The sequence below is a fragment of the Saimiri boliviensis genome, chromosome 1 (assembly GCF_048565385.1).
Source record: "Saimiri boliviensis isolate mSaiBol1 chromosome 1, mSaiBol1.pri, whole genome shotgun sequence".
Classification (NCBI taxonomy): domain Eukaryota; kingdom Metazoa; phylum Chordata; class Mammalia; order Primates; family Cebidae; genus Saimiri; species Saimiri boliviensis.
This window is the reverse complement of record NC_133449.1, coordinates 63,555,549-63,581,263: the sequence shown is the minus strand read 5'-3', so window position 1 is coordinate 63,581,263 and position 25,715 is coordinate 63,555,549. Positions and strand designations below refer to the sequence as shown.

The window sequence follows — 25,715 nt, the reverse complement described above, 5'->3', positions numbered from 1 at the left end:
ATGGGACATTGAATATATTCGTAAGAGCCCCCATCAAGTAAAGCTTCCCTGCCTCTTACCCCAAGCCCGAGTTCTTGCCCCACACCTGATAGTACTTGATGGCCTTGGTGAGAGGCTCCACATTGACAGTTTCATCCAGTTGATCTTTGTGCAGCAGTTCAATGAGAAAATCCAAGGAGCGCTCATGGGCACTCATCTCAGGGTAGAGGCTGCCCACTTTCTTATACACATCCACATTGCACTGAGAGAGGGCACTAGAGACCAGAGAAGGGCACTGTGAGGCTAGAGTCTGCCAGGCAATCTCAGTTCCGGTTAATCCTGGACCTTAACCCTGGGAGTGAGGGAATCAGCAGTCACTTACTGCTCATAGCGGTGTAGTGTGGCCTGCAGCAGGCTCAGTGAGTACACCAGTCCAGCAGCAAAGCTGAGTTGCTCTCCAGCAGCTCCTCGCAGTCCAGGCCGCTCTGAACAGTTCTCACTTAGTTCAAACTTCTCCTGGGCCTGCTTCCGGATCAGCTCTGCCTGTGGGAAAAAGCACCAGGAACCTGGGCCTCAGAACAGAGGATGGAGATCACAGACTCAGGAATACAGCACTCAGAGCCTAACAACTATGTGGGGAGCATGAACACACATGAGAGAGAAAGCAGAAATAGCTCTTACCTGGGTGGGGAATCTTGCATGGGGAAAGGGTAATGATGTGATTACTGGAGATTGTGAGGAATCAGGATATAAAAATGAAAGGGTAGTGGGACTGGTAGAATCAAGCTCTTTCCTGACTTAAAGCTGCCACTCCTGCTATCCTTTCACAAAGAATGCTATCCTGCCAATCATCCCCACGGTTAACCCCTAGGTACCTCCTGGCCCTCAGACAATTTTATTCCCTCAGTCACATCCTGCTTACCTCTGAATCAAACCTCCAATTGTGCTCTCTCCCAGAACTAATCCCTCCTTCAAAACACACCATTTGTAATATATATTCATCAGTGACTTCATTGTGTTCCTCCACTACATCATAAACTCTTTGTGGGCAGAGAATCTGACTGCTGTCTTCACTTAGCATCTTCAATGCTTAGTTCATGGCAAGTTCACCAGATTTCTGTGGAACATGTGATTGATTGGCTGTACCTTGCAAATGAGACGAGGCATGAGCAGCAGCACCAGAACACAGTCATGGTCCCCACCTGGCCGAAGGAAGCTGTCAGGCATGAAGGCTGTCAGCAGGGACATGTGTCGGTTGGCCTGAGCCACCTCCATCTGTCTCAATTCCATCTCAATTGCCTGTGAGGTGAACAGGGAGGAGGACTCTCAGCCAGAGTTGAAAGAGTCCTAGAACTCCCATGCCTTGCTCCAGTAGATCCCTTGCTTCTAGGGCAAGCTGAGGCCAGGAATCTTCCAAACTACCACACAAAGCACCCCTTCACCCAAGAATCTGAAGCCCAGAACCCCATACCAGGTCAACCCAGGTTGGGATCTCTAGTACCTCATCCCTCAGACCCACCCACTTTCCTGACCTTGGCATGGGCCTTAGTCTCAGCAAACTTGATTTTGAAATCAAAGGTCTCTGGAGGTGGCTGTTGTTGCCTCTCCACAGACGCTTCCTGCTGGTTTGTCAGTTCCCGATTCACATCCTAGGAGGAGAGACAGCGAAGCACAGCTGGGTCATGAGGAAGCCCTGGGGTCATGGTCGGCAGAGAGCAGGCAGTAGGCATGCACCTGTAGATGGGCGGTCAGCTGGCGGTACTTCTTAATCGTCTGCTGGTAGTCTGCAACTGTCTCCTGGGCTGCCTCCACACGCTTCTGGGCCTCACGTACCCGTGCACCCGCCATGTCCAGCTGCTCCCGCAGCTCCAGTTCTGTCTCACGTGCATTCTCCTGAAGCTCATCATTCATTTCATTCATCGCTTCCTAGGACACCACATCATAGTTGGAGCAAAAGAAAGGTAGGGTCAGCCGGGCGCAATGGCTCACGCCTGTAATGCCAGCACTTTAGAAGGCCGAGGTGAATGGATCACGAGGTCAAGAGATCAAGACCATCCTGGCCAACACGGTGAAACCCCGTCTCTACTAAAAATACAAAAATTAGCTGGGAGTGGTGGTGTGCGCCTGTAGTCCCAGCTACTCGGAAGGCTGAGGCAGGAGAATCGCTTGAACCTGGGAGGTGGATGTTGCAGTGAGCCGAGATCACACCACTGTAATCCAGCCTGGGTGACAGGGAGAGACTCCATCTCAAAACAACAACAACAACAGAAAGAGGCAGGGTCAGGGTAGCAAGGCCAGGATGGGCCCCTTCACCTTACACCCTGCTCAAAGGCCAGCGGTCACATGTCAATCTTTTTCTCATCAGGTCCCTTCCAAATATCCTTCCCATTAGGGTCAGATGTCAGGTGTCTGCTCTTCTCTTACCAAGTCTCCCACTGTCTCCCTCAACTCTCGCACTTTCTCTTCCAGATTCAGGTTCCGATCTGTCAGCATCTCCACCATCTCCTCAGCACCCAGAGCAGCATCCACCTGTGTTATGGGGGGATGAGGAGAAGGGCTGCTAGAAGGTACCTAGAAAGAGGAGGCATCAACAGATAGGAGAGTCAGGTGGGGGATTCTGGGTGAGGGGCTGGGCTCCCCAGACCTGCTCCTTGAGCTCATCAATGGTGCTCTCTGCTTGGCTCAGCTCCTCCTGCAGACGCTCCCGCTGTTGCCTCACAACTTCCAGCTCTTGGTTCTTCTTTTCCATGAGCTTCTGGAGTTTCACATGTTCCTGCTTCTCCGAGGAAGAAAGATCCCGCATCCTGCAGGGAGGTAAGAATGACAGAAGGAGGAGAGTGTGTCAGAGTCTCTGGTGATGGGTGCTCTAACACATCTGGAGACAGGAGAGTGAACATAAGAACCAAGCACCGAAGATCCTACCTCACCAGGGCGTCCTTCAGGCGGGCGTTCTGCTCCTCAAGCTGCTTGAGCTGATAACTGGATGCAGCGCCATCTGAGCCTGGAGACCATTAATACTTTCATAACACTTTCAGGTGTGGTTCTCACCCAGTCATTTGGTCCCCAGCAGCTCTGGGCCCCTTACCCTTCTCTTCAATCTCAGCCTTGAGGATCTCTAAGTCAGTGGTAAGCTCATCCACCCGCTCCTTCAGGGCCTCCACCTCCTGCTGCAGGGACTCAGCCCGCTCTTCAGCCATCTCCTTGTCCAGAGTGGCCATCTCAATGGCATCAGCAGTATCAGCCATCTCCTCCATATAGCGTTCCTTTGCCTCCAGTGCCTCCTTGGCTTCCTGAGGAAAAGGTGGAGGTGGGAGGGGATGCAAGCACAGAGATGCCCCATGCCTCCCTTTCTCACAGGGTGCTTTAGACTCCAGCTCCAATCTAGTTTCCAGCATGCTTCCTTGGGTCTCAGGCCACCCCAGCCACCCACTGCATCCAGAGTCAAACCTTCCTCGCCTCCTTGAGGCGCCGCTGCAGGTCTGCCTGCTGCTCCTGCATTTTGCTCTTCCATTCCTGCACCTGCTCCAGCTGGATTTTGTGTTTCTCCAGCTCTTTAAGCTTTGCTTTGTCTTCTGCCCGTTTCAGCCTCAGTGTTTCTAGTTTCTCCTCCAGGTCCCGCACCTGGGCCCTTAGTCCCTCCTCCTCCTGCAAAGGAGAGGCCTCATGGTCTGTACACAGCCAGACCCCTCCTCTCCAACACTGAGCTGGGGCAAAGAACACAAGAAAGTATGCAAACATCACCCCACCCCAGGGCAGCCAATACTCAGTGGCATACAAACATCTGAGAGGAAACCATGGCACGGTGTATACGGGCAAAGTATGGCATAAGGGCAAGAAAGGAAAGGGTGGCCCAGTCAGTAGCAAGACATCCACAGGCTATGTCCTCAGGCTTTCTGATCCAAGTTCTGGGTCTTTGCCAACCCCAGAAAATTTTCACGACCCAGCCGTAGCTGGGTAGCAACAGGCCCCTGGGTGTCTTGATTCTCCTTTACCCAACCCCAGTCCTTACCTTGGAGGGAGAAGGAAGTGGGGGTGCTGCTCCAGGAGAGGTGAGGGCCGGTGTGGGGATGATGGGTGCTGCCAGTGGAGTCTGAGCAGGGGTACTAGGCTCACTGCTGCTCAGTTCACCTGCTGATGCTGAGCCAGAGGGGCCCAGGGAGCTACTGGCCCCAGCCGCCCCAGTGCTGGCTGGGCGGGTGGGCTACTCAGAGAGGGTTGAGGCAGACCAGAAACAGAGCAGAGGATAGGGGTGGTAAGAGGAACAGAAACAGAATATGAGAATACGGCAAGGGAAGGAGACAGGGAAGGGAAAGAGCAGAAAGAGAGTATCAAAGCACAGTGAGAACACAGAAACAGAATGAAAGGGACAGGGAAGATGATACAGAGAGGCAGAGAGAGACAGTGACAAAGGACAGGGAGAGAGGAGGCAGAGAAGAGAGGGAGGAAAAGATAGAGAAAGACATAAGATTATAAGGTTCCTCCCTTGGCACTGACCCCACATTCCTCCTAACTCTGGCACTATCCTTAAGAGTAGAATCCGTTATTTCCTAGAACCCCTGTCTACGGCCCACTTGTGATCTTAATACTCTCAGTCCCATCCTTGCTCTAGTCTACGCCCTCCTCCCCCAGATGGAAAAAGTACAATGTAATTCCCAGAGAAGGCTGGGCCAAAAGTGGGGGTGCCAGGCTCTCTATCCCTGTAAGCCCTCTCTGCTCTTTGGAAGTCAAGCTGAATCTCCCTTAGTCTATTTCAGGGGACCCTGCAGGTTAAAAGGGCCAAGGTGAAAGTTGTACCCCAAACTGCCCCTTGAAACAACCCTTCTGTCATCTCCCCTGATCCAGTAACACTATTCATGCCTCTGTGGGGCAGGGGAGGAGGTGGGCAGAGAAGCTGCCCTGAAGCTCAAGCCCTGGAGCAGACAGGTCTGTCAATGTGCTCTCTCAAAGTGTTGAGCCCCAAGCTCTCCCAGTGGGCTGACACTCAGAGACCATGTGCAATCCTCAGACATCCCCACCCAAAGCCTGTCACAGATGCACTTACCTCCTTATCGCCTGACATTTTACACTGCCAAGTTCTTCATCTCTCTTCCAATCCCTTCCCTCAAAACTGGTCAAAATTCCCTTGTTCAAAAAGCCTGCTTTGATTAACCACAACCCCATTTCATTTCTTTTTTGCATTTAAGCTACTGGCTTAGACAACCTCCTAAAAGCCAAGTCATTTTCCCTAGGACGGGCCTGCCAGCGCCGCCAACCCCCCTTCCCTCTGAAGAGAACCCAGGGTGCACTGTGACCAGCTTTCACTTGCTCATACACACGCCCTCATACATGCACATGCCCGAAGTGTGTGTGTACACTCAACAGTGGCTCACATAGGGGCCTGTTTTCTCACCTTGGGCCGCCGAGTTGTGGTCTGGGCAGGCAACAGGAGCCAGAAGAGAAGAAGTCAGGAAAGAAAGGAAAATGGCAGAAAGACAGACACCAAAAGGGACAGCAATGAGAGCAGAAGTAGTAACAGGAATGGGGCTACAGTTTGCCACCCTTCCCCATCCCATCCCCTTCTCCCTTCAGTAAACAATCGTGTTCCTACTTCAGGAACCCAGAATTCCTGTTCTCCTTGGTTCCTGCTCCCACCCTTGTCCAACCCTTGTAGCCTCACCCCTTCAGACACCCTGGAAATCCCAGATGTCCATCTCTAGGCTGAGCCATAGAACAAGGAAGCAGCTAGTGAGAAGGTCTCGAGAGACCAGTCCTCCTGCGAAAGATCTCTCTCACTCCAGTCCAGAGCCAGAGGCCCCACCCAGTCACCACTCCCAAGGACTTTCCCAGGTCAGCTTCTTCCTTCAAGTGCTAGACTCTATACGGAAATCCCTAGAAACCTCATGTGACAAGGGTAATCTAAGCCCAGAAATGGGAGATCAGATCAACACTGCTGTTCTCCTTCCCTGTAACCCCTTTCCCCAGAACCAGATCCTGCAGCAGTCCCGATCATTAGGGAAGAGGGCTCAGGTGTCAGGACCATGACTATTCCATTAACAGAAGCCCAGAGCTCAGCAAAGTAACCCCACCCAACTATAGGAAAGGAGGTGGGGGTGGGCAGCAGCACAGAGAAACTACAGCCCTAAACCAAATCTCGAAACCCTTCAGGTTACTGCAAAGTGGTAAGCAGACAATTAACTTCAATTTCCAAATAGTGTTCTTGCTACCCAGTATCTCACTGCTCTAGCCGAGACAAGATTTGGCTTGGGCCCTATTTCCAGGATATACTGAGGCCAAGAAAACCAATTCTCACCCCTCCTCCCCTGGACTAAACTTCATAGTTGTGGGTCAAAAACTATTCTACAGTCCCCATTCCTAGAATTTACCCTGGTAAAGTGCCCTGATATAAACCCTGGGGACTGGGGGATGCAGGGAGGACAACCGAGCAGTATTCTAGCAAAGGCTGGGTGAGGCAGGCAGGCCTGTTGGAGGCACTGAGATACCTGGGCCTGCTTCCCTAGGTTCTACCACAGGAAACCCTCGCAGAGCCGGTTTGCAGTACAGGCTGCCTGAAGCCCAAGCCTGTGAGACCACTGGGTATAAGGTCTGGAACACAGACTTAAAGCCAAAAGCAGGCAAGGCAGGAAGCAAATACCCAGGGTGTGGGGCATAGTGGTGACACACAATTCTCCCTAACCCCACCTTCGTTCTCACCCACCTCCCCTGTCCAGGTAGGCAGATGAAGTCAATCAGCCCCCACCCCCACCCCAGCAGCCTGCTGCCACCATTGCCCTGGCAACCCAGCAGCAGGACCAGAGCAAGCAATAGTACCTTTCGGGCTGTCGGTGCCTGTCTCATCATTGCAGAAAACCAAAGAAAGCAAGGAGAGGAAAGAGGAGGGACAGAGGAGGATAGACAAACACACGGAGGAAGGACAGACGAAGGGAGGGAGGGCAAAAGACCGAACAGAGGGAAAGGCGGCGGAGACAGGAGATTAGTGCATCAAATCCCAACAATGCAGCCTCAGCTTCCCGGTGCGGCAGCTTCCCAGCTTGCAAACCGCCGCCACTTTGACACAGAGGCCCCCGCAGATGTGCAGCGGGATCGCCAGGCTCCGGCAGGCACCAGAGCGGTGCCTGGCCCAGTTCACCAGCTTAGGCTGATGGCAGCCTCAGTGGCCGCAGCACCAGCTCCACCTGACGTCATGCACCCACCCTCCTCTGCTCCATGGGGGTGGAGCCACTGCTCCTCAGTCACCTAGCAACCATCTAGGGCTTTGCTGGCTCCTCCTCCTCATGACGATCATGCGCAGAGATTGTCTTGCTTCTTTCTCCAAAGAACAGGTTCTGGCTCCTCCGTTCCCTCCCTTGCCCACCCCCAAGAGTGCGATCCAAAAAACTGGGCCAGGGGCTATCCCAGAAATGGCATTCTATGGGGCCAGAGCATCACTGGGCAGGGACACAGGGCCTCTCTGCTCCAGCAGTCTCTCTCCTACTCACACTCTCCCCACCACACCCACCCACAGCCCCATTAACTCCACTTATATATCTTATACACCCTGGCAACACCTTTACGGTCTCTTATCTGGCACACACATCTAGAGTGCCCCTCTAGCAACAGGCCTCAGCTCTGAGGAGCACACAGAGTGACTAAGAAATACTGGAGAACACGCATCTGGGTGGCAGCAGCTCTAATAACTAGCCATCCCCTGGTTGTAGACAAGTTAAAGCCTGTCTTTAAAGGGCTTCCAAAAAGAACTAAGTGCTTTGCAGAGACATCTGAGTTTTCTTCTGTCTTTCCCGTCAAAGCACATTCTTTCGCTTTGGAACCAGCTCCCTGATCCACATGGGTGAGAGCAGGGGCCCTAGGCTAAGTGATCTGCTTTGAAAAAACCACTGAATAGGACGACAGGGGTGCCTAGGGGTTAGGGTACTCAACTGTCTGATTGACACTTTCCAACATGAGCGCAGAAGGGCAGCAGGAGTGGCCTAGGCTGGGCTTTGCCACATTTCCCCAGGCAGCTACCAAAGCCCCTAAATTTGGGCATTGCTCGAGCCCCAGCCCAGGGTTAGACCAGGCTGTGGCCAGAACGCCATCAATAGCAGACCATAGTTTCATGCTTTTCTCTATTCAAGGCCTGAGGTGAAATGTAAGTCCCAACCAGGAGACAATAGTCAAAGGACAAAGACAAGTTTCTATGACTCTGAAATGAGCCTAGAATCCTTCACAGCAGTATTTTCCTTATATCCCCATTCCTACTAGGAGCCAGCACCCAAAGCAAGTACTGGCATGTGGTCTCTACCATGGCAAGATTCCAAAGTGAGGACCCATCACCAATCAGGAGTTGAAAAGGAAATGTTTTCCTCTCCCCTCCCACAGCCCCAATCCAGCAGCTCTCCATGCAATGTCAGAAAAGCCTAAGATAGGCTGATGACAAGGAAATCACAGAATTGTACATACAGAACAATACATACAGGCCAGACAGGCACATGCAGGTCAAAGACAACTTGGGCACAGGCCCAAGGCAGGGTCTGGTATGAGGAAGTGGTCATGGCAGTGATCTAAGAGTTTAAAGAGTAGTCTGTGGTGGGGAAGAGAGGTGGCACAATTGAGTCCCACTCCAATGATGGTTAATGAAAGGCTGCAAGGGGTAGGAGGCAGGCCTCAGCCACACCACCAGAAGGAGGAGGAGGCAGGGATAGACTGATGGGGCAGAGTTGCAGGGTGTGGGGATATTTATGGCAGTGCCCATCCAGAGGCAGGCACATGAAGGCTCTTAGGTTTTCCAACTCGGGACTGTTCTTTCTATGCTCTGTTCCCTGACTTCCCATCTCCTTGCAAAACCCCTCACTTGGTACCTTCCTCAACCCCATTTCCCCAGTCTATCCTTCCATGATCTTCCAAGCTCAGGCTAAGTGAGTATGCACTGTAACCCAGTAAATGATCTATTTCACGCTGCTGCTATTTACAGTCAAATGCTTACGGTTTTTGACTTGGGAATCTTGACTTGGAGTCCTGGGGCAGAGAGAATCATCCCTAATGAGGGATGCTACCTGGGCCTGGACACTGAGCCTGATGTTCTTGCACCTTTCAAAGGAACTCTGAAAGCCAAGGCCACCATTTCCTCTGGCCATCCCAGCCCAAGGTCACACACACATGCATGCAGCAGTCCAAGGACATGCAGGACAGCTGGGGAGGGGGCTCATGGCCCCCACCCACCCAGGCACAAAGAGTTAACACACCACCTTCTTAGGCTTCAGTCCCCGCTGCATGAGGAGTAGGAAGGGCATAGTTAGAGAACAGATGTCCCAGACATAGGTGTTAAGACCAACTGAGGCATACACAGGTTAGGTGAGAGTAGGGGGAGTCAGGGTGCGATGAGCAGTCCCTCAAAGATCAGCTTCCAGGATGTCCACACCTTGGCCCAGAGAAGCTGCAGAGTCTGCAGCCCCACCTCACACACACACTGCAGAGTGGCAGGGAGGAACTAGGATGCACCCTCTGCATATAGCTTAAAACAGGAGGCGGAGGGCCCAGCTCCTTGCCATTCATTTGTGAACAGGGAAGTTCCTACTTCCTCTACCTTCTACCTTAACTTTACCCTGAGACCCTTTAGATGTTGTCATCTTTGGGTACCAAAAGGTAGAAGTTGACTACACTACTGAGGTCAGACCTGTGTTTCCTGTCACCCTCAGCTCAATCTCATTTGACCCTGAACTTCTAGAGCCTATGAGTTTTTCCCTTCTACCACCTTAACTGTAACTCTAATGCAGCAATTCATCCCCAGAAAGCCTCCTTCTTGGCTAATGTTCTTTTCAGTCTTAGCCCACCTGCATCCAGGTGAAAAAAAAAAAGAAAGTCTCCTTCTTAGGGTAGTTGGAGAGACTAGAAGGCAACTCAGACTCACCTACTGCTTCTACCTGCCTAGCACTGGGTATCCCCCATCTTTCTCCTTCCCCTCCCTCTATTACTCCCCATTCTCACCCCCAAACCACTCACCAGTTTGCTAGTCTTTGCAGTTGTATCAGTTCCCTCTGTAGAAAGCAAACAGAGACAAAGTGTGTACTCGTATAGAGAGGTAGGGGCAGAGAACATCACGGTTGGGTTGGGGAGATATAAGGGAATATGGTGGTGATGGGGAAAAAAAAAATCTTAGGATCCACTGTGGACCCATGTTATGAGGAGAAGTTCTGGGGACTCCTCCTGGATATGAGGAGGCAACTGTAAGTTGGTGGTTGTTACCTCTTTTGAGGACTTTTGATGCAGAAGAATCAGGTGTCTCTGGGGAAGTAGTATCTGCTCCATCTTCAAATACCTGGATCTGAGGCCACAGAATAGATTCAATATAGCCAGATCAAGGATGGCTGTAATATGGGTCCCTCCCCAGGCCTCAAGCAAGTCAAGAGTCCAGGGCAGCTTCTCTAAGAATGGATCTCCAATCTTCCCTCCCCCACTACCTTCCACTCTCCCAACCAGAGGCTTATGCTTATGCTCAGGAAAAGGAAGTACGAACACAGCTGCACATGCAACAGATATGCACACACACAGAAGAAGGGCATGAGTACCTGGGATTGGCGCACAAAGATGCCATGCCCTTCATCACAAGTGAAGTATTTCCTGCCTTGGACAGTTCCGTCATTTTTGCCCTTTGCTTCATCCAGAATCACGCCTACCCACTTGCCAGTGGCAAAAAGCGTGGCTCCAACATAGGCCACAGTGCCTCGGTGGCCTTTTCCAATCACCTCTACACGGGAACCCACCCTCAGAGGCCGGGCGCTTGCCTCTGCACTCATTCTGCTGCCGCTGGGCGTCTGAAAGAAAGATACAAGCAAACATAGACAGTTAGAGGCCTCAGATCAAGGGTGGCATCCTCATGTATAAGAAATGTCTCAGCCAGGATGCTGGACTGAAAAATAACCAGAGTCATTTTCCTAAACCCCATATGCAGGATTGGGTGGACCCCCAAACTTCCCTTTGAAAAAATGTCAGCGATGTTCTAAGACTTGCCCAAATCCTCTGGAATCTGCTAGAACTTTTAAGCATTTATATTTAAATTTTATAACAAATCAGAATTCACTGATCAGTCTGTGAATGTCACCACATGGCTGCTTTCTCAGAAACACTGCCTTCTTATTTCTCCTCTCAGGAGGGGAATTAAGCTCAAGCAAATAACTCAGTTTAGACCAGGCTCCCCACAACCCAATGCCCTGACTCAAGAGCCTGAGCTGGAAAGACAGGCAATTCAGTGGGTGACCCTACAGAATCCTGTTTCCCTTTCCACTGTCACTTGTCTCCTCTGTGTTTCAAATGGTTTTCTTAGGCCTCATCCTGTCAGAGGCACATACTTGTGCCTCCTTCCAGACCCTTAAGTCTTCACCTCTCCTTCCTGATCTGACTCCTCCCACCCCCATCCACATACCCACTATGATACCCCAGATGCCTCACCACAGCCCATTCAACCATCCAACTCCTTTCTACCTGGCCTGAGTCTTGTTTGGTTAACTCTCTACCTGCAAGCTCTGGAGATTCTTTTCCATGCTATGGTGCTATAAAAAGGAAAACACAGGCCAAGTAAATTGGGTGGATCTACCCCTCACTCTGTCCCCAAGACTCTGTTCGGTGGTCCAAATGAATGGTTTATCACCCTACAGATGGGCAAAGGAAAAGAACAGACTAAGGCACTGTCCTTGGACAGCTCTCAGCCTCTGGCACACCCATGATGACTGAACACAATACAAAATTAGGTCCCAAATAGGCCCAAGCTTTAGAAGAAAATTACACTTAAGTCACTTTTATCAATAGCAACTCCATGAACCAGGGGCCTTGCAGCAAACAGATGAATGAGGCATAATGAAGTGATACCATCATCCTAAAGACTCTATGGAGGTCCTTTCTGATACTCCCATTTATAATAGCTTCAGAAGGGAGCTCTGGCATAGCCAAGAAGAGCCAGGACACCTCCCAGCCTGTCACTGCCTAATTCCCTTCCCCAAAGAGCTCATCCAGGAGGGCGAGGATATAGTTCCCAGAGGCTCCAGGACCCAAATCACACCTGGGACAGCAGTATGGCTCTCATGGACCTGACAATAAAAGGAATTGCCAGTGACATAAAAGGCTGAATACAAAGCCAAAGATTCCCCCACTTTCCAACCCCAATAAGCCTCCCAGAACCAGGGGGCCACAACAGTAGCTACAGATTCAATCTCAGAAGAGAAAGAAAGCAAGTAACATATAACAAAGCAGCTCTTAGGAAGGGCTTCACTGTAAGACCTCTCTGACCCATCATCCCCATTCTGAGTCCCCAGGATAGCCTGGTCTCCCTCAGGAATCCCTGGTAATGGGGGCCAATTAGAGTGAGAGGCCAGGCCTTGCTAGTCCCCATATAGGGCTCAACTCTGAAAAGGGAAGCCTGTCCAGCCATATATCACCAGGGCTTTAAGGGCTCCTCAGAAAACACAGTCTGAGTGCCCCCAGCTGAGCTCCAGCCTATCTCCCCAGCCCCCACAGCAATGATGTCCACAGGCACCCAGGCCTTCCCCAGCAGCCCTTCCAGGGCCATCCCAGATTAGGGCCACTTACCCGGCTGTACATGTGCCTCTTGCTCTGTGCCATGTTGCTCACCCGGCCTCTACCCCCTCCCCCAGCTGGCCAAAGACAGAGAGAAAAGGTAGAAACCTAGGCAGGAGGGTCAGGGCGCTGGGCCCTCATGGAGGGACACAGGAGTCGTCAGGCACAGCCCTCCCCAGTCCATGGGCCTCACTAGGTGGCCTACACGGGTAGGGGTGGGGGCAGTGATGGGGGCTAAGGAGCAAGTCCCCTCTGCTGCCCGAGGATTCCTGAACCCAGAGACACAGAATCCTGCTTGCCAGCTGATGAGTCTCACTCTGCGCTAGTGCTGCTCTAGACTTGTCAGGAACCGTGCTAGCCTCTGGGTCCTAGTGCCCCCCTGCTTCACCTGGGCCAGAGACTAAGGGTTGGGCCCACGCCACAGACACTCAGCACTCACATCTATAGTACACTGTCCTAGGGCTGGGAGCAGTCTTGACAGTTCATCCTAGTCTGTACCCACTCACCATTACTGTTCCCTTCTCCCCCAGGATGTAAGGCCTCAGCAGGCCCATAAGCATCAAGTGACACTTCAAAGTGATCAGCTGCCTAGGGCCTCCACAAAGCAAATATAAGGATCTCTCCATCCACCTTTCTGGTGCTCTTCTCTCTCCCTTCCCTCTCCAAACTCTGGACTCAGGGTCCAAATTCACGTGATTAGGGCTTGTATTTCAACCTCACACTGAGCCAGAGGAGACAGGCCCTGCCCAATCAGGCAGCAAGGGAAGGGCAGTAATGAAGGCAACTTCACACACATAGCAAAGCAAGCCAGCCCCCCTGACGAGGCTGGCAAAGGTTGCCACAGTCACTCTTTATCCTTCATGGTTGTTACAAGGGACCAGGTTGTAAACCCCAAGAATATCAGACTCAACTCGACTACTAAAGGCAGTATAGTCAAAAGCAGAGAGCCTTCTTTACTCTTGTAGCACAAGGCCCAGTCCACCTCAGCCATCTGCCCCTTGTACCCTTGGCCTTGCCTCCTAGCATCTCAGACCCAATGAGATGATTTATTTTCTGTGTTTCTGTATTTCACAAAAATTCTTCAATAACCATGCATTACATTTATAATTAAAATTGTTTAATTTAATAAGATTACGCATTCTAATGAGAGGTCTCCAAGTGACTAGCCATACTGCTTTCATTCACTTACACATCTATCATGGGCTAGGAACTAACAGACCAGGGTCCCTGACCCTACACAGCCAATAAGGTTGGCCTGGGGTCTGACCTATGGCTCCACTGGGTATGGTATGGATCTAGTTGCCTTGGGCCTAGTGACACCTGTCTTTTCTGCACTGGGGTTACTTCACTGGCAGAACAGTGACTTCACCCCACTCTACCCTCTAAGATAGGCCAGTAGCCCAACAGTACAATGATAGCCAACATTCAGAAATATGGCCCAAAACACAATTCCATATCTTCAGTCCTGGGAAATCATCTCTCTCCTCCCTGCAGAATCTTCATGTTGCCCCCTCCCTTTCCTATTCACCATTACACAGATGGCCAGGGCCAGGCATGTCCTTGCAGCCTGGACATCACATGTTTGGTGCACTTTAAAGTCTATAGGATACCTTAAAAGAATACATTTTACCATGGTTGAGTACTGGTTCTAGACTCACGCTACTTTCCTGGCTTTACCACTTGGTAGCTACATAAACTTGGTCCAGTTACTTAACATCTCTATGCCTCAATTTCCACATCTGTCAATAGAGAAGTAACAAAGAACGTATCTCAGAGAGGTATTGTGAGGATTAGCTAAGATAATCCATATGAAGCATTCAGACACTGCCTGGTATTTAATAAGTTCTAAATAAAAGTTAGCTCAAAACAATGTCATCATATATAGACACTACAATAGCCCCATTGAGAGGCTGGCCAGGGATGATGATGCTGACAAGGCAACTGAGGCTTTGAGAACTAAGCAACTTCCCTGAAGTTACACGGATTGTGAGGAGTAGAGCCAAAACTGGAACCAACCTGACCCAGAGCCCTCTGTGCTTTCTACTATGCCTCACCATTACCACAAACATCTCTAGGCTTCTAAGGCCGTGGTCTTCCTGTAGACCACACTGCCTTCAAAGATTCAAAAGAGCTCAGATCTAAAAATTTACAACTCACTAGCTGCATAGGTATCAACAGTCCCCCAACTTCTTGGAATTTATTTTCCTATGAAATGGAAATAATATCTGCCATATCTATATCAGTATTATAAGGTTCAAATAAGCTAAAGCATATAAAAGTACCCTGTAGGTCTGGCACAGTGACTCACGCCTGTAATCCCAACACTTTCAGAGGCCAAGGCAGGTGGCTCACTTAAAGCCAGGAGTTCAAGACCAGCCTGGCCAACATGGCGAAACCCCATCTCTACTAAAAATACAAACATGAGCTGGGTGTGGTGGCACATGCCTGTAATCCCAGCTACTTGAGAGGCTTTAGGCATGGAATCGCTTGAAGCTGGGAGGTGAAGGTTGCAGTGAGCCAAGATCTCACCACTGTAGTCCCGCCAGGGTGACAGAGTAAGACTTGGAAAAAACAAAAAAGTACCTTGTAGAAAATAGAGAAATTAAAGAAGTGCAAAGAATTACGTGTCATGATACTAAATGGTATATACATCTACACAATAAATACTATAATAAATTATAGACAGGAGAGAGGTAAACTAGAAAGAAAGGGGGTACCTAAGCATGCCTTGAATTATGGGGATTTCAATAAATATGTGGAAAGGCCTACAAAGTCCTATAAGTTGTGAACATAGTATGAAGAGACAGAAATAACTTTGCTTGACTAGGGAATAGTAGAGAACACTAGCTTAGCTGAAGTGATGAATACTAGATGAGTTATTCTATCAAACTACAAGCCTTTTGAAGCTACATACCTTTTCCTCTTTATGATCCAACAGCCAGTAAGTAGCTCATGGTCAAATGTTTATTGAATAGATAAACAGAGGTAACTGTGGGAAGGCAAGGAGTTTAACATCTGGCAGACACAGATGGACTTGATCCAATAATAACAGGAAGGCAGTCTTGTTCCTGAGCAGGAGACTGCATATTGAAAACTATTTTAGGAAGATCAAACTGATGACACCTGCAGGATGGAGTGCAGGCAGGAGCAAACGGCAAAGACAGGAATAACAGCAAGAAGGCTGCTGCAATAATGAACACAGGGTAAGGAAGGTCTGAACCAGGATCAGGAGAGAGAGAATAAAGAGGCCAATTCAGAGACAGCACTAAAAAAAGCCCTGAAAAGGCCCTGTAATAGATCAGACATGAGGAAACAGGCAGTGGGCCTGCATGGGCTCTGGAGGCAGACATGAATACACCTTTGGTTCTCTTATTTCCTCACCTCTGAGGGAGATATTTAACTTTCTGAGCCTCAGTTACCTCAACTGCAAAAAGGAAAAAATAATGTTACCTCACAGGGACACTTTGAAGATTAAATAAGATTTAAGTAAAGCATTTAACACAATGTGTGCTCAAGAAATGGAAGAAAACATGTTCATTCATTCTTTTAAGGGAACATCAATGATGACTTGCATACAGTAGGAACTCAAATGTTGCAAGGATAAATGGATGGGTCAATGAATGCACAAATAAGTCAATGAATAAATAAACTCAGGAGTTTTCAAGCATGAGAAATGTAATAATTGAAACATTAACAGAATTTGAGAAATGGGAGGGGAAACAACATATTAAGAGAGAGAAAATTAGGCCCTGTTCTTAGGGCCTTCTCTGGGGAAAACTTAATGGTATATTATTAATACATGTACTTCACTATCTCCTTCAAACATGAACCTGTGATATAGCCAAAACAGATTCCATTCTCTCCATTCTACAATTGATAGAACTGAGTCTCACAAGTCAAATGACTTACCCAAGTCTCACAGCCAAAAAATGGCAGAGAGGCACACTGAATATCTCTACAGGTAGGTGCTCCTCCCACAGCATTACTGGGCCCGGGCCCATATCCCATAGGACAATCCTGGGTTAATGTTACCTCAGCCAGGGAGGAGACAGACACCTCTTGTATTTCTAATCCATTTTCCTCTCCCTCTCCAATGATATTAAATACCACTAAAATACCTAAACAAATGGGAAGAGAGGAGGGAAAAATCTCTGTGTCTGATAAATAAGTTGCCAACAGTCTTTGAGAAATTTCAGGAAATTATAGGAAAAGAAGATTTTGGGGAATTAAAAAGGAGAAAGTGACGCAGAAAAGCCTCTTTTCCACCTCTACCATTTCTCCCGTGGCTGAACCATTTCTACCTTGTTTTTACTGGCACCTCAGCATCCATTGATACTTTGATCTCCTCCTGTCTCATCTTATCAAATCTTGATCCTGGGCTAACCCAACTGTGTGCTTTCCCTGATTTCCCACTCATAGAGGAACTTGTCTGAAACCGACAGCAAGGCAAAACCATACATGTCTGAAAGCACTAGTGAAGAAGAGATAAGTGTGGACCTAAGTCCTTCAGGACTCAGAGAGGGAAAATGTCTGCTTCCTCAGTGGTAAATGGAGGCTGGGGGACTGGAAGCTTGGAAAGCTGGATTCCAGATATCCACAGGACATCAGAAGACAATGGGCACAGAGCTTTTTGTTCCCAGGTCCTACTCACTATCTGCCTTACAGATTTCATACAGTTAGGGCCTACACCCTCAATGGACTTTCTTCACTTCTCCAGCTCCTCATTATCCTCAGAAATGTCTACAACCCCACTCCCACTCTGAATGCAGCTCTATTCCATCTCAAAATGTTCCCCTCCCCGAGAAATATCCAGTGACTTCCAGGCCCACCTCCAAAGGCCTAGACCTCTAAGAGTCAAGAAGAAAAGCTATGCTATATGCTTCACTTATCTTTAATAAAGGAAAGCAAGAGGCACTCAGCCCTGTACTCAAGAACTACAATCCTCTCAGAGGTATCAGAAGTCCTACTTAGCCTGTTTGAAGTTCCTGATGATTTATCCCCCTGAATCAACCAGCAAGTTCCTAGCACTAGGACCCTGTAGACAGGAAGCCTGAGCCTGCGCTCTAAAGAGAGAGATGCACCATTTCACAACTTCAGCAAAAGCCAAAGCAGCCAACAAAGCCACAGCCCCATCGGCTATACTGGGCTCTGCCTTTTGGGCAGCTCGCCGGCCACTCCCCAAAAGCAGAGCATTCCATCCTTTCTCTTTTTAAACCCACGTCATCATCTGATCATAATGGAAATCAATCTCCTCAAACCACCATGCAAAGGCGTATCCATAGCAACCTCAAAAGGAAGGACACAGAGATGATGCTTCAGTGGCTGCAGCAGGAAAAGGTAAGTCCGCTTCTCCTCCATCCATGCCATCCCATCACTCTATCCTTTCACTCAAGTCAGGTATACAGCTCACCTACAAATTGTATCTGTCACACCAACTGAGAAAACACAAAAGGTGAGTTAATAATCATAATGTTATTATATAAGGTTTTAGATCTGCCTCGTCTCTCTGCCAAGAAAAAATTCTCTTTTTCTAGGTGACAGAAACAGGGACAAGGTCTCTCTTGTTATTTACCATCTCAGGTGACACAATCTCAGCCCACAATACCTGACAATCACTATCAGTCACTTGTCTCTCTGGTCAGGATGCTGGAAAATCACTCAAGAATGTCAGAGTTTCCCTATGTAGTTGCCAAAAGCTGACAGCAACACTGATCCCACTGCCCTGCCCCTCCATGCCACCGTCATGCCCACAAACTGGCATGGTAAGATTCCCTCCTTAGCAACCCTAGGCTCTAGGCTCTCAGGGTCCTGAAACTGGGAATTGGGATTAAATTTCTGCCTTCTCCAATGCCTCAGGAGAAGGAATCCATTTCTGCAGAAGAGATTCATGAAATACAAATACTACTAATCCTCCATGCCTCAATTTCCACTTCTGGAAGAAAGAGATAAAAACAATAACTTTCTAACAGGATTGCTGTAAAAATCACATAAGAATGCCTGAAAAGCACTTAGAATGTGCCTCATATAAGGCACTCAATAAATGTTAGCCAATATTATTATGAGAAAGATGAAGGTGAGGCCTATAGTATAGGATTTCAGTTCAGTTCAGAGGGTACTCAACAATCTTGGAGCTTATTTCAATTCTACTGTCTCCCTCTTTCCTCTTAACAGTTGTTTCAAGCTTCCTTTACTACTTTCAAGTCCTTACTCCTGCCCAAGCCAACACTAGCATCCCCATCTCTCAGCAGATAACCTTGCTGAAAAAAAAAACTGGCCCTATTAGGTAAGAATTCCTCCGTAAATTTAGATATACCTGCATGCATCTGTCACTAGCTCCTTCTTCCTAAATTCCTTCCTTCCATCATTCCTCATTAAATTAAACGCTATCCCCTTCTTTTCAGGGCCCACCCCCTCCCCTCTCCTCTGAGGACCTGATTTAGCATCATCTTTTCTCTTGTGCCATCATTGCACCCTCTCTACTGGATCTTCCGTGGCATCAGGAAACCCATATACAAGACTCTGCTCTTCTAGGAAAAACTAGTCCCTGCTACCTCCTCCACAAGCTGCCATCATTCTGTATTCTTCCTTTCTCTGTTGAACTATTCAAAGTGAGTACACATCTCTATCTTCACTTCCTATCTACTTCTCGATCCATTGCCATCTGGCTCCATCCCTACCACTGCACTGAAGCTGCTCACATTTAAAAACAGCCTTGGTGACCACAATGTTCTACATAACCTCAAAATGCATTTCCGAAGCTCATCCCAACTTGACCTCCCTGTAGCAAATGAGATTTTTCAATCCTTTTCCCAGAATTTTCTCCTTTCCTAGCTTCCTGGACAACATTCTCTCTTACCCTTGCACATCAATCCTCATCTCCTCTGTCATTTTTCAGCCTTCTGTAAGCATGCCTGGGAGAGCTCATCCACTCCCACAACTTCAACTATCACCCATACTTACCACCCCTAGATAGAAACTCTTCTGAACCTCAGACTCATATAACACCCTGTCTGCTAACTGCCACAGAGCCCTAAAGTTCAATATGACCCAAAACACACTTGGTATCTCCCCCACCCCCCACCAAAAAAATCCTCTTCTATATTACCTCTTTGCTACTGGCAACACCATCCACTCAAAATAGAAAACTGAGTCATCCACAACCACTCCCTCTCTCTTATTCTCAACAACCAATTCAGTCATTATATCTGGTTAATTGTGTTTCTCTAATCTCTCAGATTCATCCTGTCCTCTCTATCTGCACTGACCTAATCCTTAGTTCAGCTCTAAACCATGTCTATGATATTAAAAGAGACCCCCAATGACCCTGAACTAGGTTCCTCTCCTTCAGTTTATTTCCACTTTAGCTTCCCCAAATATAATCGTGTCATCTTCCTGCCTAAAAGCCTCCAGTGGCTTCTCTGCCCACAAAATGAAATCTTTTTAGCACTGCACTACAGGCCATTAAAAACCTGGCCTTGCCAGGCACAGTGGCTCACACCTGCAATCCCAGCACTTTGAGAAGCCAAGGCAGGCAGATCACTTGAGGACAGGAGTTTGAGACCAGCCTGGCCAACATGGTGAAACTGTGTCTCTACTAAAAATACAAAAATTTAGCTGGGCATGGTGGTATATACCTGTAGTCCCAGCTACTCAGGAGGCTGAGTAGTCCCAGCTGTAGCAGCTATAGTCCCAGCTATTCAGGAGATTGCAGTGAGTCAAAATGGTACCACTGCACTCCAGCCTAGGTGATAGAGCGAGACTCTGTCTTCAAAAAAAACTGGCCTCAAACTGGCACACCAGCCTGCAGACCTACCTATACTGAGGAGGGTAAGAAGGGGGATCACTTGAGGCCAGGAGTTCAAGGCTGTAGTGCATGATGATCTTGCCTGTAAATAGCCACTGTACTCCAGCCTGGGCAGCATAGTGATACACCATCTCCTAACAAACAAAATAAAACAATGTGGCTTCATTATGAATCCGGTCACATCAACCACCAAAGTTATCTTTTATTCCAGCCACGTGGATCTATCTGCCTTTCCCCTTATGCATCTGCAAATATTACAAATGTCACCAGAACCGTTCTTCCTTCTCATCCTTCAAGACTCAGCCCAATTCTCACCTCTTTCCTAAAGACTCTCCTGACTTCTCCATGTAGAGCTAGCCATTCCCTCCTCTGCCCTCGCATTTGGGACATATCTCCATTTAAATACCACATTTTATTTAAAATATCATTTCTTACTCTACTATGAATTCCTCCAGGACAGAGGATTTTATCCATCTCAGTATTTAAGCACTCAACATAGTGCTTTGCACAGAGAAGGCATTCAACGTTGAATAGACGCCTGTACCAACATCACACTCAGGATATAAATTGGCTCTGACAGCTTTTCCGGAGTGTATCTCCACTCGAAGACCACTGCCATTGGGGAAATTACCAGTCATGTGCACATGTCCATGCACACATACATTTCTCCCCTGCCCCCCGCCTCAGTAAACATGGCTCTTTCCACTCCAGATAGGAGCCTGAGAAACTAAAAGTGCAGGAACAGCTCTAGGTTCTATGGAATTTGATAGTGATGCTAAATCTCAATCTTGTATACTTCCAGGGCAAAAGAACCACGGAGAAAGCTCTAGGTGAGGTGCTGATCTCCTGGGAAACAGCATTAAGGAGGATTTGGGGGCAGCAAGGGCCCATGCTCTGTTGTAGTGAAGCCCATGGGGAGGCCAAACTAAATACCTAATCTGTTCCTTGACCACATTCAACTGATATCAGCCTGAATCTCAAAAGTAAAATGATATAAAGCCAAAGTCAGAGTCTCTAGGATGGCAAGGACTTTAATATACATTTGAATCAGTGAATATTTTATCTCTTACCTCTTCAGGGGACACTGAGGACCCAATTCCTATTTTCCTTCGTATGGGACAGATAGCCCAAGTCCCCCAGTATCACCTAGTAGCTATAGACAAGCCAACCAAACCGGGAATCATCTACTATAATCCTTCTCAACCTATAACTCCAAACAGCTACTAGCAATCACAGAGCTGGCAGAGTAAAACCTAGAGTGGCAGTTTTCAATGGTATTATGTATGATTCACCCAACTACTTTGACTCTTCCCTAACAATTTCTTCTCCTTTGTGCCCTCGTGGTTAGTAAGGCCCCACTTATCAATTCGTCCTTAGTACTGCCTCCTGCACCTTTCCTTTCTCCTCCATTATGACAATCATTACTTCAGTCTGCCATGCAATAGCTTTGAAAACTAAGGCAAATCATTTACTCTCTTTGGCATATCATCTGTAAAACAGCATAACAGCTGCTCTGCCTACCTCGCAGGAATAATAAATCAAATGAGATCATGCCTGTGAAAAGTTCTGTAATCTGTAAAGTGTTATACATAAATATTATTAACATCAACCTAAATCTTCTAATATTGCTATGTGAAGCCTATCCAGTGCCTGCCTCCTTCCTGCCCCAGTTCCAACCACCTTTTTAATCACAGTAAAACAAATACATCTGCTAAAATACTGCTTGGTCCCTGCACCCATCTGCCTGATATCTTTCATTGATCTCTCATTTCTTACTATAATCAAACAATCCTGGATTTGACAAATGCAGTCTCATCTCTGCACCACTGTCAGCTGCTTAGGATAATTTTCTAGTCTTGCAAGCCACACCCATCCTTCAAAGTCCAACCAAAACCCCACTACACTCCACACAGAACAAAGGCAAATTTAAGGAATTTCTTAAACATAATAGAAGTTAAAGACAATTCCGCTTAAAATAGGCATATAGTAGGCACAGCTGTCATCTAATACGTTGAGTCAACTTTTCAGAAAAGCGGGTAACACTTTTTTTCCTGTTTGATTACTAAGAGATAATCTAGGATCAACAGCATGGAAGTTGCAGAGATGTATTTCAGCAACACCAAGAACTTCCTTCTTGAGCTATTCCAAGAATAAAATGAGATGCCTTATATGTAGATAATTCCCCATTATTATAAATGTTGAAGCCAAACTGCAATATTTGCCAAATTGGCAAGAATATTTTAGACAGAATTCAACTACTATAGGGGTAACTGGACTAGACTCACAGAATTTTAAATCTGAAAGAAATGTTAGAGATCTTCTAGTCCAAACTGCTATCTTAGGATGAAGTGACTCTCTCAAGGCAGCACAGTCTGTTCCGTAAAACATGGTCTCTAACTTTCAATCCAGTGATCTCCACTTTTGCTACTCAGATTGTGTTCCATGGGCCAGCAGCATTAGTATCACATGGGAACTTGTTAGAAACGCAGAATCCGTCAGAATCTGTACTGTGACGAGATCCCATTACATGGGCACGGCATTAACATTCAAAAAGTACTGATCTACGCTGCCTCTTCTAAACCCTGAATTTCCAATTTTGGAACTCCAATTCCCAAATGGTTCCAAATGTTAACCAGAGGCATCACCCAAGAATAACAGTATATCCTAGTAAAATTTGCAAATTCTACATACCATACCAGTTGGAGATTCATGGTAAATGTTATCAGCATATTAAAGGCTCTGCAATATTCTGTAGTAAAGTTTAACCACGAATTATCCAAAAGCTTTTGAGAACAAAATGCCTTTTAAAAAATAATCATTATCTCTTTTAACATCTCTTAACTTAGACTTTGGCAGTACATCGAGTAAAGGATGTCAATCTCTACCTCCTAGCTCTTCGCCTCTCGGTACCTTAAGTATATTGAGTGGTCAACACGGGCTTGCTGCTCTCCTCACTGCAATAAATGAGGGTAAGTTTTCAAATCCCTGCCTCTAAAAACAGCAGAGATCTTTCTGTGTGTGATTTAGCTGTGGTTCTGTCTGAAAATAAGATGCACAAGATGACTTCAAGGATTATCTTGCCAGCTAAGGCGGACCCCAGGAGTAGTATCACACACATACCAAGCCATAGCCAGACTCCCATGCTGGAGTCCTTTACGATTTTTTTTTTTCCCGGTTTGACACGAATTTCTCAACCATGTGCCCACAGGAAACCTGTGGCTCAGTATGAACCCAGGGGCGCCTCAGACGCTCGCCGGAAAGGAGGGGAGACCCTTGCAGTTCTCAAGGAACTCTAAGGCGCAGTCACTCTGCTGAAGAGCTGAGGTGGGTCAGACCGGCCTCGGGTCAAACGCTCAGGCGGATCCCCCAGACCCCGGCGGGCGCCCACCCCCGATGCGGCCCATCGCGGCCAGTCCCCCCGCACACCGGGCTCAGTGCCTTGCCCTAGACCAGCACCGAATCCCCAGCCCGCTGCCGCAACCTCACGAACACGTAGGGGGCCGGCGGAGCAGACAGTTGGCAGGGTCGCCGCCTCCGTACCTGCACTGTCAGGGGCTCCGCGCCCAGCTCGGGCCGCACCGGCGACCGACGCCCAAGACTCTGGGGGCCGGCCCCGCCCTCACTGCCCTTGTGGGCTGCCCGACTCGCCGCCAGACACTTCCAGGACCTCCCAGAACCCTTCGGCCCGGAGGCCCAGAGGCGTTCCGGGTCCAGAGAACGCTCTTTTCCGGCTGTCCCGCCCTGACTGAAAACTGCGCGCGGAGCGCAGCAGGGAAGACATCGATCAGGCACAAAGCTGGACACCTGGGACAGGATGTGCGCACGCGCATTATGCCTGTGAAGCCGATTAGGACCATAAGAAATCGGCGTGTTGTGGCGAGCGCCCCCTGTCGGCGGACGGGAGAAAACGCAGAGGGTCTGGAGTGTTAAGGTTAAACATTTGCAGGTGTTAAACTGCTAATTAAAACAATAGCAATAAACCATATACCGTATCTCCTCCATTAGCCTGGGGGAGAAAATTAAATATTGCTGCAACTCAGTGTTAACCTGTCATATGGGGATTCAGGCATTCTCATGCGTTTATGATGGAATTCGTAAAATACAAATTTACGTAATGGCATTTTAAAATTTTAGACATAGGTTCAAATTCTTTCTTTTTTTTTTTTTGAGACAGAGTCTCACTCTGTCGCCAGGCGCTAGGCTGGAGTGGTGCAGTGGCACAATCTCGGCTCACTGCAACCTCCGCCTCCTGGGTTCAAGCAATTCTCCTACCTCAGCCTCCTGAGTAGCTGGGACTACAGGCGCACGCCACCACGCCCAGCTAATTTTTGTATTTTTAGCAGAGACAGGGTTTCACCATGTTGGCCAGGATGGTCTTGATCTCTTGACCTCATGATCCGCTCGCCTCGGCCTCCCAAAGTGTTGGGATTACAGGCTTGAGCCACCGCACCCGGCCCTCTTTTTCCTTTTTTAAAGACAAGGTCTCGCTCTGTTGCCTAGACTGGGGTCTGGTAGCACGCACAATCATGGCTCATTGCAGCCCCGATTTCTCGGGCTCAGACGATCCTCCTACCTCTCAGCCTCCCTAGTAGCTGTGTCTACAGGTGCACACCACCATGTCTTTTTAATTTTGTTTTGTTTTGTTTTGTTTTGTAAAGATGGGGGTTTCACCATGCTGCCTAGCCTGTTCTCGAACCTCTGGACTCAAGCGATCCACCTGCTTCGGCCTCCCAAAGTGCTAGAATTACAGACATGAGCCACCACACCCGCCTGGGTTCTAATTCTAACTGCAGTTTTCTGTGTGAAATCTAGTGTCAGTTACCTACCCTCTCTGTGCCTCTGTTTTCTTATTTGTTAAAGTAAGAATGTTAATGATACTATCTATCTCATTAGGTTGTTAGAAGGATTAAGTTAATCCATGTAAAGAGCTGGAAATATAACTTTTATAATTTTATATTTATTTCAGTTAATCTCAGATTTAAAACAAACTGAAAAAGTCATAAAGTTGATGGGGGGCGGTAAGCAGTAGAAGGGATGAATTGAATATCCCCTTTATTACTCCCTTCTTTTCCCTATTTCATTTTCTAAATATTTATAATTATTATTTTGGCTGGGCACAGTGGCTCATGCCTGTAATCCCGGCAATTTGGGATACCAAGCAGGTGGATCATCTGAGGTCAGGAGTTCGAGACCAGCCTGGCTAACATGGTGAAACCCTGTTTCTACTAAAAATACAAAAAATTAGTCAGGTGTGATGGTGCGCGCATGTAATCCCAGCTACTTGGGAGACAGAGGCAGGAGAATCGCTTGAACCCAGGAGGCAGAGGTTGCAGTGAGCTGAGATCATGCTATTGCAGTCCAGCTTGGGAAACAAGAGCAAAACGCTGTC

General features: G+C 48.1%; 1 protein-coding gene across 11 annotated transcripts in view; it reads right to left on the bottom strand.

The window, feature by feature from the left end:
* The window catches only part of DCTN1 (dynactin subunit 1), a 30,349-nt gene extending 6,400 nt beyond the window's left edge, over positions 1-23,949 (bottom strand). For 2 of the 11 annotated variants that reach the window (XM_003922590.4, XM_039479186.2), the window contains exons 1-18: positions 12,535-12,863; positions 10,521-10,766; positions 10,198-10,276; positions 9,955-9,989; positions 9,201-9,221; positions 6,787-6,804; positions 5,369-5,389; positions 3,989-4,180; positions 3,427-3,624; positions 3,065-3,269; positions 2,902-2,980; positions 2,624-2,783; positions 2,404-2,508; positions 1,714-1,905; positions 1,512-1,628; positions 1,126-1,278; positions 362-522; positions 86-254 (exon numbers count right to left, since the gene is read on the bottom strand). In XM_003922590.4, coding sequence (XP_003922639.1) covers positions 86-254; positions 362-522; positions 1,126-1,278; positions 1,512-1,628; positions 1,714-1,905; positions 2,404-2,508; positions 2,624-2,783; positions 2,902-2,980; positions 3,065-3,269; positions 3,427-3,624; positions 3,989-4,180; positions 5,369-5,389; positions 6,787-6,804; positions 9,201-9,221; positions 9,955-9,989; positions 10,198-10,276; positions 10,521-10,766; positions 12,535-12,567 — 2,184 coding nt within the window. In that variant the 5' untranslated portion in view covers positions 12,568-12,863. Of the gene's footprint in view, positions 1-85; positions 255-361; positions 523-1,125; positions 1,279-1,511; positions 1,629-1,713; positions 1,906-2,403; positions 2,509-2,623; positions 2,784-2,901; positions 2,981-3,064; positions 3,270-3,426; positions 3,625-3,988; positions 4,181-5,368; positions 5,390-6,786; positions 7,442-9,197; positions 9,222-9,954; positions 9,990-10,197; positions 10,277-10,520; positions 10,767-12,534; positions 12,864-23,866 lie in introns of those variants that run through there. The other 9 variants (XM_039479180.2, XM_039479183.2, XM_003922589.4 and 6 more) reach the window with 7 other exon arrangements.
* Positions 23,950-25,715: the final 1,766 nt, after the last annotated feature.